This window comes from Lepidochelys olivacea (genome assembly GCF_965140295.1).
Source record: "Lepidochelys olivacea isolate rLepOli2 genome assembly, chromosome: 6".
NCBI lineage: Eukaryota > Metazoa > Chordata > Testudines > Cheloniidae > Lepidochelys > Lepidochelys olivacea.
This window is the reverse complement of record NC_140416.1, coordinates 33,568,864-33,588,592: the sequence shown is the minus strand read 5'-3', so window position 1 is coordinate 33,588,592 and position 19,729 is coordinate 33,568,864. Positions and strand designations below refer to the sequence as shown.

At 42.3% G+C, this 19,729-nt stretch overlaps 1 protein-coding gene across 1 annotated transcript in view; it reads right to left on the bottom strand.

Moving 5' to 3' along the window:
- Positions 1–19,729, bottom strand: part of MICAL2 (microtubule associated monooxygenase, calponin and LIM domain containing 2) — a 179,428-nt gene that overhangs the window by 28,471 nt on the left and 131,228 nt on the right. The window contains exons 21-24 of the mRNA XM_084631941.1: positions 17,197–17,369; positions 12,627–12,701; positions 5,119–5,216; positions 1,897–3,262 (exon numbers count right to left, since the gene is read on the bottom strand). Of these exons, the coding sequence (XP_084488067.1) occupies positions 1,897–3,262; positions 5,119–5,216; positions 12,627–12,701; positions 17,197–17,369 (1,712 nt within the window). The remainder of the gene's footprint in view (positions 1–1,896; positions 3,263–5,118; positions 5,217–12,626; positions 12,702–17,196; positions 17,370–19,729) is intronic.

Here is a 19,729-nt window from a genome sequence, read left to right as displayed (position 1 = left end):
AATTTTAAATAAAACATTGATTTGTTTAACTGTACTTCCATTTTTCGCACCAGTTCCTCTGATCCACGCATGTAAGTTCAGAGTCATTTCTCATACTGGATATGGTTAAATCAGTGATAACAGCATGTTTAAATGATGTAACATTTCAGCATTCACAGATTTGTTCCTACTCAAAGGGTCACAGGCATTAAAGCATCAATTTCCCTTCACTTCATTGATCCATGCAAGAATGTACTTGCTACTGTTCTCCTAAGCAGTGGGTTATATGTTTGGTAATGTAAGGACTCAGTTCTGTAGGGTGATGAATGCTCTCTAGTCTATCAACTTCCACAGGAGCAATGGGGGCTCAGCAACTCATGAGATCAGGGCCTAGAGCATCCAAACTTTCACAGACTCCGTTCACGTTAATCTCTCTCTGCCACTAATATGTATTCCAATTTCCTTGTTAGCATTTACTTTGATTGTGAGGGTTCCTTGCAGCAGCAGAGTAACTAAGTCGCTTCCCAAAAAAGAATGGCTGTTCATAATTAAAGCTAAGATTTTGTCATGGATATTTTTAGTAAGAGTCAGGGACAGGTCACGGGCAATAAAGAAAAATTCAGGGAGGCCCGTGACCTGTCCCTGACTTTTACTTTAAATATATCCATGATAAAATGGGAAGGGACTGCGCAGTTGTGGAGCGGCTGGGGGCTCTAGGGCCTCCACCACTGGTGGGGGCTCAGAGCTCCAGAGTTCCCTTGCCCCAGGGCAGGGAGTGGCCGGTATTCCCCTGTCTGTAACAACGGCCAGGAGCTGCAGGGTACCCCCACTGCCGATGGTGGCTGAGAGCTTGGGGGCCTGCTGCCTCAAGCCGGGCGAGGTGAGTACCTCACACCTCCCTGCCACTGCAGGAGGCAGTGGGACCCTGCAGCTCCCAGCCGCCAGGGCTGAAGTCATGGAGGTCCTTTGAAGTCATGCATTCCATGACCTCCCAAAACCATAGCCTTATTCATAATCAGTGACTAGAGTAGCAAAATAATGAATGGTGTAAAGACTGTGAATCAGGTGCTAATGTTTACCTTCTCTCATACCACAAGAACAGAGGGACATTTAATAACATTGAAAAGCAAAAACTTTAACACTAATAAGAGCCAGTGCTTTTTACACAACATATAATATACTCATGGAACTCAAGCTTTCATTCTTCAGGGCAAAAGACAACATTCAAATGAGGTTGAGGATTAGAAAAAAGCTTCCCCTATAGGCAGATAACTTCATAATTACCCACTGTGGATTTCTTACATCTTTTCCTGAAGTGTCTGGTGCCAGCCACTGTCATAGACAGGATACTGGACTAAACAGACCCTAAGACTGTTCCAGTATGGAAATCCCTATGTTCTTAACTAGGTTGATATCATTCAATACCAGTATCAGTCAGGCCATGGGTTCACATAAATAACTGGGGTATTTTCCCCCTTTACCACAGTGGAATCTTCTGCTCTCCTCTCCTAGGCTTTTAACTTTGCCTACTTTATCCGTCCTCCATCAGAACATTTAACATCATGGCAACCATTACTCCTCAGGTAGGCTCTACAGAATTTTCCATCCCATTTGTCTTTCTATCTCAGTATTTACACTGCGCTTATCACAGTCATGTCTGAACCCAAAGAGAACCAGACTTCAGCCTGGACCTCTGATCCCTGCTTAGCAGTACATTTTTCTCCTATTAAATGCTTCAATCATCTTCCAAGTTTTAATCAATATTCTTAATTAAAATTAAAGTTACTTAAATTTTACTTAAGTAGCATAACTTCAAAATAAACACACACAAAATAAAAGGCAAAGAAATTGTTTACAATTAATGCATATGTATATTAAACTTAAATTGTATTATTTAAAGTGAATAATCCTATTTACCTGAGTCCTCATCAGTGGAAGTATTATTTAGCACTTTTTCTGGGGAAAAGTTGTTAATGAAGGTCATAGATGACTTTAAGGAATCGTTCTTTTCCCTTTCATTGACTTTATTCCTCAAGTTACTAAAGAGCGAGCAGATATCATTCATTTGTTCAGGATCTCCAAGGATGTCCTCAGAAGTTTTGTTCTTGAGCCTTAGAGATGAAAAAAGAAGGTTCTTCTGGTTACAAATACATAAGTCATCAGTGGAAGACCTCAGTGAAGTCTCTTTAAGAGTAAACTTTTCTAGGAGTCTGGGTACATCCTCCATCTTCGCACCAGATGAATGTTCAGGCTTAACAGCAGCTTTGAAAGGACCTGTGTGCAAACCGGAAACCGGAAATACGACCGCTGTGGAATCACTTGAAGATTTCTCTTCAAGACTGCAGGAAAGACTAGGTGGGTTTATGACGGAGCTTCTAGTTTCCAGTACATTAGATTCTTGTGGCTGTCGGTCATGTTCTCTATTACCGTTATTGTTCCTTAAACATACAGAGTGGTCAAAAGTATTAGGGGGACTGAAAAAGGTGTGTTCTGAAGTAGGGTTGGCTTTACTGTCTGGGCTCTTTTTTATGCTTTCTGGATGAGAGACAAGAGGTTCTAGAATGGATCTCTTTATTGCACTGGCAATTAGTTTCAATGGTGATTTCGGTTGGCTAGACAGATGTTCTTCTACAAAAGTGTCTGGACTCTTTGGAATATCTTTTGTGTCTGATGAAGTTGGCAAAGCATCATTTGCAAGTGGAAGAGGCACAGAAAGACTAGATTGGTTGAATAGGTTTTTTCTCCTTTTACCATCAACATCTTTCCATTCTGAAATTTCCAGCATTCCTTGGCTTTGTTCTGGTTTTGTTCCACCTAGATCTGCCTTCTTCAAATCAAGTAATTTGGATTGCTGCTCTGTACCAAGCATTAATTTGTTCCTTATCCGTTTTTTTATTTCATTTATTTCTAGGTCAGGCTGTTCTTTCAGCTGTCTCGGATTTCTTTCATCTTTTTTTTCTGTGTCTAGAGAGGACAAATCTATAATTTTTCTGTTGAAGGCCCCTGTTCTGGTGGTACATTCTTCACTCTCATACAAGTTACTTACATTATATTCCTCATTGTTATCATTTTCATCTTTATGCTTATATACATTAGCAACTGAAGTAACATTTCCAGAATGCATCAATGGATATCCAGTAGTACTGTTCTGAAGTGGGTGATGGGGCACATATAGACGGATTTCTTCAGGTGTCTCTTTGGCTTTTGGCTTTCTTTGAAACACTGGGATGTAGTGTTTGAAAAGTCCTCTTGCAATTTCAGGTGGTTTGCTGAGAGATGTCAACTGTATGGAGTGTATGAAATGGTTATTTAAGTGGTAGAAAATATAGCTAATCATTTTTATTTATGCAGAATTTTAAAATAAATCATGCCAAAATATACTGTCCCAAATAAAGCTGAATATGTACAGGTACACGTGCGCGTGCACACATACAAAAACATCCCGTAAGAAGAAATACCTGTCTTCTATTTTCCCTTTCCCAAGTGCTACATTTTTGTAATCTAGGATTGAGAACAGCATTGTAAATTGGTACTCTACATTGGCCTAAAGTTAACCTATACTGAGAATGGATGCTATCTTTACTCTCAAGTAGTCCTTCCTTCAGTATTTTTCTTGGAAAGAATCTCTCCAGATTACAGGACTATAAACAAAAGATGACCTACCCTCCTCTTCTGTATATTTCAGCTGCACAGTTTAAAGCAAACACAGAACACGGTGACGCAGCTTATCTAGCTAATTCAGAAATATTGCACTGTTTTTTGTGTAGTGCAGCCAGGAATGACTGAAGCAATCCAGCAACAAATGGGAAATGCAAGATGATAGATTGACACACTATTAAATGGACGTATAAATTGTGTCAGAGTTACAGTTCTGGATACTGAAACCTTCAGTGTACCTGCAATTCAGACGGTACCATTGCAAGATTTCTACATTGTCCAGCCAATGTGCTCAAACCCTAACCTGAAGGTTTTCTTTTAGAAGTGAAGAATGTCATTCTCCATGCTTTGAGGATGAAAGATGTTCCTTGTGGTTAAGGCACAGGACCGGATAGTCAGGAGATCTGGGTTTCTATTCCCAGCTCAGTCCCATGTGAGTTTGGGCAAGTCATTAACCTTTCTTGTGCCTCATTTTCCCATCTGTAAAATGGGAGCAATAATTATTATTACCGGACTCACAGTAGTGTTTTGAAGGCTAAATTAACATCTGTGAGGACCTCAGATATTACAGTGACTGCCATAGAAATGCCAATAAATAAATATGCCCATTCAATCCACTCTGCTCAGACTTTTAACAGGAATGACCGTTAGTACCGGTTATGGCAGTAGAGGTTTATAATGTGGAGACGTTTCTGCTGTTATCTGAAATAAGATCACCAAGAGCATTTTACTGATCAGCCCCCAGGCAATGCTCAGTCCCTGTTCCGGATTGGGTTTGAACTAGTGCCATAGATATGGAAGGCTCTAAATCTTACGACAAAACCTTGAGGTAAACTATTGTTCTAAGTCATGCTTAACTAATAGTCCAGTGGTTAGGACACTAACCTAGGACTTGGGAGACATGAGTTCAAGACGCTACTGTACTACAGACTACCTGTATGACCTTGGGCAAGTTGCATATGGTAAATTTTTCATAAGTCACTAAGTAATCTAGGTGCCCAAGACCCACTGAAAGACAATAGGACTTAAGAGCTCAAGTCACTTAGGTTTCATCTACACACCATTTTGGAGTGAGCCTCCCAGCCCAGATCAATAGACTCAGACACTGACCCCAAGCTCCAGCCCAAGCTACTACTTCAAATCACTTTCTACACAGCTGTTTTTGGAGCATTTGCTCAAGCCCTGATAGACCGAGTCTATCGACCCAGGCTGGGAGGCTCAATCCAAAATGCTGTGTAGACATCCTCTCAGGTGCTTTTGAAAAAAAATTTACCCTTAGCCTCTGTGCCTCAGTTTACCATCTGTAAAATGGGGGTAACAGTACTTCCCTACCTCGCAGGGGTGCTCAGAGAAAAAGAGTGTTTAAAAGATAGCTCAGATAGCACAGTAATGGGAGCCATAGAAGTATCGTAGAGAGAGAGAGAGAGACAGACATAACTATTTTGTTGCCTCTATTTTACTAACAAGAGTTTTCCTTCATACCTGTGATTGGGATACATCTTCTTCAAGAGCACTCTGAGATCTGGCAGAGCTCTCCTGTGAATAAAGCCCAGCTCTCTTGCTGTACAGTAGAGGGAAATCTGTCAAAGGAAAACAAGATTGTATATTTTACTCAAACTACTTTGACCTAAATAAAACTTGCAATTAAAGAAGTGCAGTAAGATGAAGTCCAAGATTCTCCAAAGATTTCATCTAAATGGCAACGTTTATATACCCACGCTGTGTGCACATGCATGTAGGAGCAGAGGTGCATATACACTCTATCAAAATTTTCAAAAAGTGGCCCTCAGTTCTTCATTGCTCAACTTAAAACATCTTAAAGGCTCAGCATTTCTGAAAAAAATCAGCACTTTTTTGACATCTTGAAGCACCCTAAAAATTGAGGTATAACAATCACTAGTCACTTTTGAACACGCAGGACAAGAGCTCTCTGAGGTGGAGGAAAATGCATGCCTTAAACGAGGCACGTCCATTGTAACAAGGAAGAATTGAGAAGTATAGTTGGAAGGTAGGGCTAAAAACAATCCCAGTCCCTATTATCAGCCAGTCAATAGTACTACACACTGAAGGGCTACTCTGGAGCCATAGAAGTCGATTGTTTAAGACCCTGAATCAGCAAGCATGGGCAAATTAGACGTGGTGAAAGTCATTTGTGCCTGCATGCAATCAATTGCAGGATAGCCATCTTACTGTGCACTTTAATATTTACAAATGTACAAAATGCAGCCTAATAAACCTATTTTTGGCAAAAAAGAATATATTATGCACATGCATGCGCACCCTCCGCCCCCAAGAAATGACATGCCAAGTTTTGGAAAGTATTTTTATAGCTGGATAAAATAAAAGTATAATGCAAATGCTGATGCAGTCTTAAACATAGTGGCACTACTGGGAGCCGCTAGAACACTGTATAAGGGCAAAGCTTCCAAATAAGGGATGTATAATGTGGGTCAGGATAATCCATCAGTTTTCCATTAAGGTCATCACATCAAACATAAGCTACTTGTCTTTACTTTCAAGGCCCTTTCCAACCTATCCCCACCCTATGTATTCTCTCTCATTGACTTTCGAGGCATCCACTCTCGCCTCCAATCAGCCCATAATGCTAGCCTCTGTTGCTCACTTTTGAAATGTTCAAACTATCACTTTTGTTCTTTCTTCCAGTGTTCCCCTCACAACATACTCCCTGTAATCCTCTGCAAAATGCATTATCCTCCATCAGAACAAATAATAAATGATAATAATAATCTCCCTGGGGCATGGGCTTCCTTTTACTGTTCATACACATGAGCCTTAGATCTAATTGTGGCGTCTAGGCATTACTTTAATACAAATAATTCCTATTTCCTCTTTTGTTTTAGTTCATCACAGCTGCATACATATTGATCCTGTGTCTGATGTTGCTGATAAAGTTTCTGAAACACTTATATCCAATGCTGTTGCTCTTGTTTATCCTTTAGAAAATGACTGTCATGATTCTGATACTTTGAAAGTACCCTTCTGGTGGTGTCAGGTTCCTTTGGTACAACTACATAAACTCATACCTGCCAACAGCAAGGAACACAATTACAGGATAGTAGATGACTGGGGAGAATGTTTTGTTGGGTAGAAGAGGAGATTTAGAATGCCCATTTTCCCTCCAAGACTCAATGGGACACTTAAACAAGTCCCGCTGCTATTTCTCACTGAGCCTCTGATTCTGTTCAGTCGAATCCAGGAGCAGCTCTTCTCCTCCTTGACAGAAGATGAGCGTTGCTTCTGGAGGTGCCAATTAATCACAGCAGGGGACAGAGGCAGCAGCTGTCAGAGGGCCTTTTATTTAGTGTGTAATGAGGGGAAATGTTTTTGTTCTCTACAACCCAAGAGATGTTGTTTATTGAAATAGGCATCCTCAGATCACAGAAGTCGAACAGCAGAATATGAAATTAGGTTTGCCAACAGACTTGTGAATGAAGAACATTCATGTCTGTACAGCTTAGAGTACATGGGGGCATTTATTAACATAAGTAAGTATTACATCTCAGTGCACTGGAGGAAATCCAGTTCCTACATGAGGGTCTACTATAATGCAGAGTACAGGTCATAGGCTTAGACCCTAAGGCCCTGGATCCTACACAGCTACACCCCACTGTAAAGTTACTCCCAGCTGGATTCCCCCAGTATTCAGTGAATTCAGTGTGACTATAACTATATTCAAGTAGCCGTCAAACTAGGACGCTTTAGCCCTTAGGATATAGCCAGATTCTTCAGGTGGTAAAAATGAAATCTGTTTTAGACATCACACGTTAAAAGTGTGGAAATCCACACTGCTGAAAGACCGAAGTCTTAAGATTTAGAAGAGCAATTCCCTGCATTGGATCTTTGAAGCCATCTGAAATAGGCTTTTTAGACCATATATTTTAAGGTTTCAGAGTAGCAGCCGTGTTAGTCTGTATTCGCCAAAAGAAAAGGAGTACTTGTGGCACCTTAGAGACTAACAGATTTATTTTGTTAGTCTCTAAGGTGCCACAAGTACTCCTTTTCTTTTTGCATATATTTTAAGTAATTTATGAGCAATGTATGGTTAGGGAACAAGTCTGAAAAGGAGACTGATAGTTTTCTGAGATGAGTGACATTCTTGTAACCAGGTAGGAAATTATAAAAGGAAATGAAGTCACACACTGTTCCTAGAGACGGACAAATGCCTTTATTTTGTGCTCAGGGTATGCTGACAATATGTTGCTACTCAATGGAGCAGCACGCTTCAGGTTTTGACAAATTCATAAATTACACTGCTTCCTTTCAAAAGACTTTTAGCTCCCTCTAGAGACTCCTTCCAGAGGAACACAGGAGGGTTTAATAAAGCAAAAGCAAAATTAATAGGCAAAAATTTAATTAAGCAGGTAATGCGCTTATTGAGAACAAGCTGAAAATGAGCTGGAATTAAGAAATGCCCCCTGGCTTTTTTCCCTTTTCTTTCTTTCTTTCTTTCTTTCTTTCTTTTTAACCCTAGATTAAGCATTTTTCTTTTGTGATTTTTAAACCAAAGATCAACTGAGGCCAGTTTTTGTTTTAAGTCTTTTTTTGTCAACTATGGTGCAGAACATGAATAAATCCAAAAAGTTCTTTGTGGATGCTTTCAAAGACAGTCCCAAGTCTTAAGGTAGCCAGGACTTATGTGGGAAGTATTATGAAGGGAGTAGGTCTCTGATAGCCTCCAGCAGTTTATAACCATGGCTTTATATATCTAAATTTAAATTATGGCAACCCTCGCTCTGATGTTGCCAGAGTTCCTCCTGCCCCAGTCCACACTACCCGTAAGTTGGACCCAACTTTCTTGTCAGCATGGGACAAGGAAGCTTTTTCCTACCTCAGCTACCTCTGTCACTTCTCAGCAGCTGTCACAAGCTTGTGAATCCCTCACAATAACAGGACTTAGTATTTCTAGTTAGTGTAGGTAGCTAAGGTATCTGTCCAGATGGAAGGCTGGGCTAGGATGTGAACTGAAAGGTCTATTGAAGATTTGATTGTTGCCTTGTTGAATTTCCCCCAGGAGGGGCTGGTGATTCATTTGTCATGAATCTTTCTTTGGAGGACTGGAATATGTTTCAATTTGTTAACCTCCCCTGTTTGGTGGGATTATCCTATCAGAACCATGAAATATCTTGACAGTTTATTCTCCTGGGATATGCAAGCTATTCCATGGGTTGAGAACCAGATTCCTCTACATCTGGCAGGTTATGAATGAGGGTCAGCTGTTCCCACTTGTTCACTTTCCAGTGACTACCAGGTTAATTACTATTTTTTATTCAGGTTTTTTCAACACTCCCATATTTACATATCTGGAGCTCTCTAACTGGAACTATAATCTGAGGCTGGGGTACATGGGAGACGACATGCAGTCTGGCTGGTAAATGTGTGAAGTAAGAATCATAAGATTATTTCTAGGAAAGCTTTTTACTAATTTTCTAAAGCATATTTCTGACCCCAAGCCAAGTATTCTGGTTTGCCAGTGAGGTGTGAGGCTACCTGGATACTGACTTCTATGGGGAAACAGGGATTGTACTTGTTTTATAACTAGTTTTTATGAATTCTCTGAAGGCAACAGGCATTTGAGTACTAATGGGAGGGGCAGCACCTACCTCCACATCTAGGAAGCTCAGCTAAAAGCAGACAAAGTGCTACCATCATTACACACTGAAGCTAGGCCCTTTCTGACGGCTGGATAAAGCTTTGAAACTTAAGCAGAAGTTGGTCTCACCAACAGAAGTCGGTCCAATAAAACACATTACCTCACCCACCTTGTCTCTCTAAAATCCAGGTCTAACTGATTTCCTGCCTGTAGCATGAATGTCTCCTTCAGTAGTTTGGGAAGGTAGGTGGACTCAAGCTGATTTACCATTATTGCTAAAGCTCAGACATCATGCCTCTCATAAATAGACCAAAACTCCAGTGCCAAAATGATTGATCTAGGGAGATAACTAAAGACGCCTCACACACTGCAGACTAGTTGCAGAAAAGGGGAAGCTAACTAACTGATAGGATATGAAGAATCATTTGTTCAGAACTGGATCCTGGAAGAATTACTCTACTATTAACCCTCTTGCCACCAGTGCTGCTTGGGATCTAACCCAGGCCTGAGCCAACCTCCACTGAAGTCAGTGGAAAGACTCCCATTGACATGAATAGAGCTGGATCAGACTTCCTGAAATGAAATTATTTTGGGGGAAGACCAGGTAGTACCCTTCTCCCTTGCTCCTCTGCTGGTGCAGTATTCCTTCTTTTGGTTACATTAACTAGCTATCAAAAGGATATTCTGTAAAATATGCAAAGCTTCCCATCTAACTGGGAATGCTCCACCTGTGTGCATGGGGATATTTTCACCAGGTGGTGCTCAAAAGCATAGAACCTACTGGGAGTCTAAACAAGAGCACAGAAATCATTAGGTAGCCATGGAGCCACTGCCATCTAGTTGAGTGCACCATTGTATTTGAAGCATAGAGCAAATTTGTACCCCTAAAAAGTGTAGGGGGAGGGATCTTCTTGTTTGGAGAATTACAAGTTATTGTAAATAGTTGTCTTGTAATGCTTTCCAACAAGTCACTGTACTCGGTGATATAACTGAGAACATATCTGCAACATGTTTGCACTAATACTTTTTATAATTTCCTTTGTATTATAGAGAGTTAATAAGTCAAACCACAAAACCCCACAACTAACTGCCATAAAATACTTATAACAAAGAAACAAAAGCAAGGGATGAAATCATCAGAATGATGGAGCATAGAATAATACAGAACAATGTAAACCATCACTGGATGATTACCTGTTCCGTGCATTCCCTCTGAAGCACCTGGCATTGGCCACTGTCAGAAGACAAGATACTGAACTAGATGGACCTTTGGTGTGATCCAGTATGGCTGTTCTTATCCCTTAAAATTGGTTTAACAGAACCCCTTGTCCCTGTTTCACTCACTAAATACCTTCCAGTTTGAGTGAAATTCTCTCCTGTGCAAAGGGTCAGCACAATGGGCATATGTGTCACTTACTCAAAATCATACTCATTGAGACTCGAGTATTGCACAGACCTTGTGCTGGCACTCTGCACAGGGGTGAGTTTAACTGGGAGCTAAAGGCTCTCAGCTCTTCCAGGAGATGCTCAGCTCCTGGCAGGATTGGGCTCTAACATTTGTTTCATTTCACTCCATGTGTTACTGATTCACTTGCCATAAAACAATGTGACAAGAGCAAATACATTTACACTTGTGCATACTCCTGATCCCAAACACAATCATCCTACCTCATCATCTCTTTCTTCTGTATGTCTGCCTTATGGCTATCTCTGGGTTATAGTTAGAACTTACTCTCATCTACCTTCACCCTGTCTATGCTGAAATCCTTCTTCAAACCCCTCTTCCATGGTTTTCCTAATCCTCTGATCAGAGAGCTGCAGCCATGCCATAGGAACATATCACCACCGCCCTCCATCACCTCCAGGGGTTTCCTATCCATTTCCAATGCTCTGCTCACGCCACACTTCCAAATCTCAGCTGTATGTATGTCGACTCATCACAGCCTTCCCTAGTTTGAGATGATGGTGTTCAGCCATGTCTCACCAAACTGCTTCTGAGCCAGAAGCCTTAAAACCTCTTACCTTAAAACCTTCTTTTTCTATTTCATCAGTATAAATCATGAGAGGCTGTGGACTAAGGAGACCAACACACACAAAACACAGCCTTAAATCATAACTATGTAACTTCAAAGGGGATTGTACAATGATCACTGAGCTTTCCTCATCAAGCATTTAGACCAGAGGTGGGCAAACTACAGCCCGCAGGCCACATCCAGCCCACGGGAGCCTCCTGCCTGGCCCTGAGCTCCTGACCCGGGAGGCTAGCCCCTGGCCCCTCCCCTACTGTTCCCCCTCCCCGCAGCCTCACTGTGCCACCAGCACAATGCTCTGGGTGGCGGGCCTGCAAGCTCTTGCCAGCAACGCAACTGCAGAGCTGCTGCCTGACCCGGTGCTCTGTGCTGTGCGGTGCCATGGCTGGCTCCGGCCGGGCGGCACGGCTGCCTGTCCTGGTGCTCTGGGTGGCGCAGCTGCAGCACCACCAGCCACCGGTTCTCCAGGCAGTGCAGTAAGGGGACAGGGAGCGGGGGTGGAGGGCGGGAGTTGGATAGAGGGCAGGTGAGTTTGGGGTGGTGGTCGGAGCAGGGTTGTGGATAGGGGTCGGGGCGGTCAGAGGACAGGGAATAGGGGGGTTGAATGGAAGCAGGGGTCCTGGGGGGGCAGTCAGGAAGGGGGGGTGGATAGGGCAGCGGGGGGCAGTTAGGGGTAGGGGTTCCGGGGGCGAGCAGTGAGAAGAGGTGGTTAGATGGGGCAGGAGTGCTGGGGGGGGGGGGAGGAGAGCAGTCAGGAATGAGGGGGGTTGGATGGGGGACGGTCAGGGGACAGGGAGGGGTGGATGGGGCAGGAGTCCTGGGGAGGCTGTCAGGGGGCGAGAAGCAGCGGGGGGTGTTGGATAGAGGGCGGGGGCCGGACCACACCTGGCTGTTTGGGGAGGCACAGCCTCTCCTAACCAACCCTCCATACAATTTCGGAAACCCGATGTGGCCCTCAGGCCAAAAAGTTTGCCCGCCCCCGATTTAGACTATGTATACAGCTAAAGGCTGCCCAGAGTCCAGCACCATATAAGTTTAATGACTGATCCTTTGAGTACCGGAATTGCAAAAGAATGAGTCATAATACATACTAGATATCATAACAGTACATGGTTCAGTAGAATAATCCACTATGTAGGAAACAATCACACAAGATGGGAGTCTGTTTTATATTTTTGGGGGTTTTAAAATCTCCATTTCCTCTTTTATTATTAGGAAAGACTCAAATACATACAACTTTAACCCAGTTCCTACCATAAAAGGTAATTAACCAAGCCTCTCAGTAAGAGGAATACAACCAAAGGCCACTGTACAAATAGGAAATTCAATGATTCTCAGGCTTTACTTACTAGACTGAATTTTTCTCCTCCAATTCTGGTATTTATTCAGCGTAGAGGAGTGGAAACTATTGGCTCTTTGTAGTGCTTCAGAGAAATAGGAAAGAGACATTGTTAACAAACTAAGCAAATATAAAGAGTTATTACAAAACTAGACTTTGTATAAAACTAGTTTAAACATGGTAAAAGTCATAATACCAGTACAGAACATTGTGATTATTTTATTCTGAAAGAAGCAGACAGAGTGCACAGTGCATATTCCCTCTTCTCTGGAGCCCTGCTGCTTCTGCCCCCCCAAGTCATCTGCACCTGCTGTTTTTGGTGAAGTAAAATCCTACCCCAGGCACAGACCTTGGTGCAAATTAAACTGAGAAGCAGTTACTGTCTCAGCCCTTTCTCCTTCCCTCCCATGGGGACTGATGTATTCCTACTGGCTCATGTACTGTGTCAGATGTGCCTACATCAGAGTGTCCTAATGCTGAACCACTGAGAAAATAATTCTCGCTATTGGAAGGTAACGGGACTGGCTACAGCGCATTTTTTGTCCTGTAAAATCATTAGAATGGATTTTTAACCAGTTGCTCTGAGCAGCTGGTGTGCAAGCAGCTCCTTTAAAAAACTACAGACTTTTGCCAATAGAGGGCAACGCTCACCAACAAGTGCTAACCACAAAGCCGATCCTTAAAACTATTTTATTTGCATTCTCCTTTACACGTTAGTTAACTTTTACCAGATTGTTTACATCACAGAAGCCCATTTGTATTGCACAGTTCATATCTAGTGTGGTCACTGTTTCTCTTACTCATTTGCTGGTACATTCACCACCAAAGAAAAAAACCCAGAGTCCAAACAGTGGCTTTTTTTTAAAAAGTATTTAACCTTTGCATAGGGATACACAAAATGCAGTAAACTTAATTTCGGACGGCTTATCCCAGAAAGAATGTTGGCTCCACCTCATAGCTACACAGAGAAAGAGAGGTCAGGAACATAACCTCATGCATACTGGGGAAGAAGGGGACAAAGGGAAAGAGAAAATTGGGGTGACAGAGGGCAAAGATGCAGGTGGGGGATGACAGTATGTAGTACCTTGTATGTGAGGACCATTCATGGTAGAGTGGCCTGTTAATCCCTCTGCAGTCATAGGATAAAAAGAGGGGGTTTGTGGGTTACAGGTTGTTCTAATAAGTCATAAATCCAGTGTCTCTATTCAGTCCCTGATTCTTAGTGTCAAGCAGAGTTATGAGTTTAAGCTCCCAGGCTCGTCTTTTGAAAGTGTTGTGCAGGTTTCCTCTGAACATGAAGACAGATGGTTTAGACATAGACTAGAGAGGGACGACAGAGGAAGATGATTTTAGAAGCAGTAGTTTGGACAGAATGGAGTGGGAGAGAGGACTGCCCTCATTATATTACATGTGGACATGTTCTGGTAGCATGCATTGTGATTCATTGTTGTATTAAACAAGGAACTCTTTATTAAAACAGCTAGTTAGATATGCAAGATCCTTTGCCTTTTGTATTAAGCATGTTTTTAATAAAAAACAACAAAAAACCCCCCACCAAATTACTTCCCTGAGAGTTCACTGCCACGATATCACATGCTGGCAGAGTCCCTTTCACATGAAGGAATAGTGGGAGGAGTTAATGCTACATTGTATTCCTCTCAGCAACCTCCCATTAAAGGCAGCAGAAGCTTGGAACACAGTGAAGGTGGGGCAGGGGAAGGCAAATTAAAGAACCCAGCCAATACTGTACAGTGTTCTTATTTAAAAGTAAAATCTGTTAAGAATTCCATGAATACTGTTGTGTTTAACGTATCCACATATTTTAAATATACAAATTAAGTTGAAACAACATTATGACATCCAGGAGCATTAGCAGATTTTATCCTCTTCTAACTTTAGAAACTGAACACACATTAAAACACAGACTAGGCCTAAAGTAAAAGCAGCTTCATAAATCTGGTTACAACACAGTCTGCACAGAGGCCGGACAGTGTTAAATCTGGTCAAAATAGCAAAAACAAAACAAAACTAGGCCTTTGCACTAGTAAATATTTAGTCCACACATTAATGGGGCTAGTTCAGCAGTGTCTGGGATTATGCCTGGGATCCTTGGTAGAAAGGTGTTCTCGGGGGAGAGACAGGATAGGAGGTTAGAGCTCAGGGGGAAACAGCAAAAGCTTCCTGACATTTTGGCACTCACTCTTTCATTCCTGTTTTGTGCTCTGGTTCGTTTAATACCATCCTTCTTTCCTACCTCCTTTAATCTTAACGATGGCTTTCTTTTCTTATTCCCTCTAACAATTTATCTACCTATTCAACATCTTCTGACAACTTTTTTTTTTTGCTAAGCCCAACAGAAAAATTTCACTAATCCCAAATCCATCCTGATTACTATCCAGCCACTGCAGCTAAACAAGTTATTGGTTGCTGCCTGCATTGTCTAATTGGCAACTGAAAACACCTGCTGGATCAGTTTCTTGCTCCGTCTCCTCTGGATCCCATACTTACACTGCAGTCAAAGGTTCTATGTCATTAATTGCAGATATTTCAGGCTGAGACAAGGTGGGTGAGGTAATATCTTTTATTGGACTTCTGCTGGTGAGAGAGAGAGAGACAAGCTATCAAGCTACACAGAGCCTGTTCCTGAAGTCTGGCAAAGGGACTTCAAGCAACACCGCAAAATGCAAGGTGGAACAGATTGTTTAGCACATATTGTAAGGGATCATTCCAGGTTAGGTTAACCCGTTAACCCCTCTGAAGTCATAGGACAAAAAAGAGGGGATTAGTGGATTAGAGATAGTTGTAATAAGCCATAAATACAGTGTCTGTTTCAGTCCATGATTTTAGTGTCTAGCAGAGTAATGAATTTAAGCTCCCAAGCTCATCTTTTGGAAATTTGTGCAGGTTTCCTTGGATGATGAGACCTGATAGAGCGATCGCTCTATATCTGACCTATGAAAAGAGTTCACCCACAGGTGTTTTTCTCTTATTTTCTTGTGAGAGTTCATTCCACAATGTAGCAATTGACTGATTTCACCTGTTGTGGCATTTAGTGCACTGGAGGAAGTACGCCACATGTTGTGATAGGCACGTGTAGGATCCATGGATCTTGAAAGGTGTGTGGTGGAGGGTGTTGATCATCGTAACAGTGGAGATATGTCTGTAGGTTTTGCATCTGTTGTTCTGGCAGGGCCTGGTGCCGCTTTGAGTTGGTGGGTCCTGGTCTGTGGGGAGCTTGCTTCTGATAATGAGCTTGGAGAAGTTGGGGGGTTACACATTTCAGACTGGCTGCACTTGACCTCTTTGTGTTAAGAGTAGGGGGATGGGGCTTCAACTTCCCTTTAAAAGCAGGACAGTATTTCTCTTCCAAGACTTGCTGGAGGCTGCTCTGGTTCTTTTACTATTGCCGGTAGGTGGAAATGGCTCAGCAATGGAGATTTAATCTACCTCTGTTCTTGTTCTGCCACAAGTTCTTGACAAGAGCCCTGCAGATTCTAGTGTTAACCCTTCCAGATTGCAAAAACAGATCAAAACCCTGGCCAAGCCCCTTCTGCCATGACCCACAGACGATTCTTCAAGGCCTCAGGTTGTTATGATTCAACCACACAACATGATATAACCTCTGCTAGTTGGCAATAGCTTTTCAGAGACAGTTGTGTTTTTTTAATTATTAAACAAGTTCCAGTTCTGAATTTCTCCTTTGAACTCTGGCTCCAGATAGAATTGCTGATCTACACAGCTCCTGAGTGTCTAATCACCTTCACTCTGGTTACAACCTTTCCCTCATTATATTTTCAATGGAGAAAAACTCCTAAATCAGTCACAGATCTAGAAATAAATTAAATTGAGCACCCTCAGTGCTTCCCATGAGGACTCTGACTCAGCCCTGCTATGCCTAGGCAACACAGCATGTATTGTATGGGCCTCTAGCGGAGTGTCCTGACATTGTGTCACAAGGAAAGGATTCATCTCATCAGTATGACTTAAGCATGGGGACAGAACTGCTCTAGGTACCCTGATACCAAGGCTTTGTTGTCTGTTTCCGTAGAGTCCTCTAGGGTAGATAATATCACTCCTATTGTTGTTAATGTTGCCAACCGTCCAGGATTGTTCTGGAGTCTCCAGGTATTAAAGATAAATCTTTAATTAAAGATGATATGTGATGAAACCTCTAGGAATACGTCCAAACAAAACTGGCAACCCTAACTGTTGTGCAAACTCTCACGATACTATTCAGAATTAAGAGCAGAATTAAGAATTCTGCAGTGCCCTGGACTGAACAGTTCCTTCATTACATTCACACTGTTGGTTCAGAGGAGTTTAGTTATTTGATTTAAACAATATGTAAAGAGGGAAGACAGGATTTTGTTGGATCCTGTTACAGTATCTAGAGGCAGTGAACCATCACAAGAAGTCTTCCAAAGAATTAAGATAGTATTTATAGGTTATAAACTTACTGCATCACTGATTATACCAACAAGATCCTATCTGCTTTGACAACACTCTCAGAAACAGCAAACAGGCTGAGTAGCTGGAGCATGACTGGCTTGGGTTAGTTTATTTACAGTGGATTCACTTGCCATCAGCAGCTTTGGACTTTTCACGGCACTCCTCTTCCTTCACAGAACTTGTGGTCAGCAATGCATGCTCTCTTATGGGGTTTGTATAGGACACAGGCTCAGGCAATGAGATCTGTCCTTCACTAATTTCAGAATTCGATGAGTCACCATAAAAATCAGATTCCAGCTCTGAACTAAAAGTATAAAATAAAACAAGTGTCAAACATTTTAGAAAACACATGCTATGGATTTAATTATAAGTATCACCTTTAATGCAATAAATCCTGACAGCAAAGTGTGTGATATAATATGACTTTACAGCTGGCCTCCAGCCTCACATTTATTTTTTGCTCTTGGAATGTAATTTGCTGACAATACTATGTGCCGAAAACTGCAATAGTCCTAATTGTTTTATAACTCTGATTAAGACCATAATAGCCAAGGACAATTATATTCAAAGCCTGAAATCTGCTGCTGAGAGTCAGAGTCTCCTTCTGAATTATAGTGAGTCTCCTTTGACCTGAACAAGTTAAGTATGTCTTCCTACAAGTCTGCTGTTAAACGAAGAGGAGGAAATACCTGAATGTCTAATGCCCATCACGCTAGCAATAAGATACAATGCTAACATGTGGCACGTTAGAAACTAACCAATTTATTTGAGCTGTAGCTCACGAAAGCTTATGCTCAAATAAATTGGTTAGTCTCTAAGGTGCCACAAGTACTCCTTTTCTTTTTGCGAATACAGACTAACACGGCTGTTACTCTGAAACCAATGCTAACATGAATATACATTTCTGGCTTTTTCCTCTATTTAAAATTTTTAAGTAAAATAAAATCACAAAGTAAAAATAATTAATATTTTAAGGGTACATGCTCAATACAGCACAATGATAAATGCAATTAGACATTAGGCCAGTGTTTCACATTTGGGTTGAGCATGAATACACCCAGAACTGGGGGTTTAACCTGACATTTTCAGGATACTAATAGCTGGTTCAATTTTTGTATTTGGTTCAGAAAAAGTGGTTTAGCATAAACATAAAGATGAAGTTGGGTAGAAAGGCAGGTTTTCACCATGTCTGCTTGTCCAAACAGATGAACGAAGGCAGAGTAATGTCACTAAGAAGCTTTCCCAAGTGGGGCTAACCTATGGGCCACTGCCACCCAAACTCCTCCGTAGAGTTCACTGGGGCTATGCCAGGGAACCCCCCCGCCTTTTATGACAAGAACCACTGCTGCACAGAACCCTGGCAAATCCAGCCCGAGTTAGGCCCTCCCAGGTTGTTTATTCCAGTTCCCCAGGCAGCCCCAGGGCAGGCTTTAGATATGAATGAAGTTGGTGGTTGTTGAAGTCTGTCTCATGACCACTTGGTAACTGGCATGAACATCCTATTCGTGCAGCTAACAGCCCTGGGCTGACATAAGCCTGGTGGATTGTTATTTGTTAGTAGACAGGGTGCTCAGGTAGCCCTTGTCCTGAGGAGTGGATGGTTCATGGTTGTAGCACAGATTCTATGGGAAGAAGATCAGAAGGGGGAAGGTGAGGTAGAGAAAATTTGAAGGCGCAGAAGGCTACAACCCCACCTCACTACCCTTAAAGTCTAAAATCTATTCCAGTTTCTCCTGGGAATGGAAGGTTTTGGGGGGACTCCCCTCCCCAAGAACTGCATACTTGCCAATCATCTGGTTTAGGCTGGGACAATCCTGATTCTTCTCTGTCTTAGGTAGCTCGACCTAACTGTTGCCTCAGGTGTTCAGGCAGCTAGGACAGAGGAATGTATTTACTGCCTGTCCTCCTTATATCCCAAAGGGGGCCGCTTTTATGGTTGCCTTGTGGCTGCTGAGCCTCTTTTTTCCTCCTCCCCTGCTGCATATCTTGCTTTTTCCACATGCAGTCTAGAGCCAGATAAGGCAGCAGCTGCTTCTGAGGGGGAAAGCCGATAAAGAGAAAGCTCCATACATGGCAAGGCACTGCACGGGGGAGAGAGGTGGAAAGGAGCAGCAGATGGAGGCTATTAGGCTTCCATCCCTTCTGCAAGACAACAGGTCTTCATAAGGACGTTGGTTTGAATGGGATCCCAATCAGGCCCTTTGGGGTTCGCCCACTATTACATTTCTGTGTACTTATGCCATGCGGACAGTGGGGTTTTCCAGGCTCATATGTGTCTATACAACATTGTGGCAAAGTCTTCTGATGTATCAAGGCCACATTGTAATCCAACATATGGAATGGGGCAGAAGGCACAAAGTTTGTTTATTTTTGCCCCTTTGGTCTGGTAAAGCGGCTCTTCAAGAACAGCCTGAAAATGATCAGGAGTGAGGCCCTAATAATTAAGGGTAAGACTACATTTCTTACTCGCCAGTACTCCACATGTAGCCCAGCTGACTTTGCTGGTGATGTAAAATACTAGGCAACATAGAGTAAGGGCATTGGAATCTGGCCATAAGACGCTAATGTAAAAATAAACCTCAAAATCCCTGAAACGCAGATACGAGCCTCCAGCCACCTGGAAGTCTTCTTGCAAATAGTTTGCAGAGGAAATGTGTTTTGGGG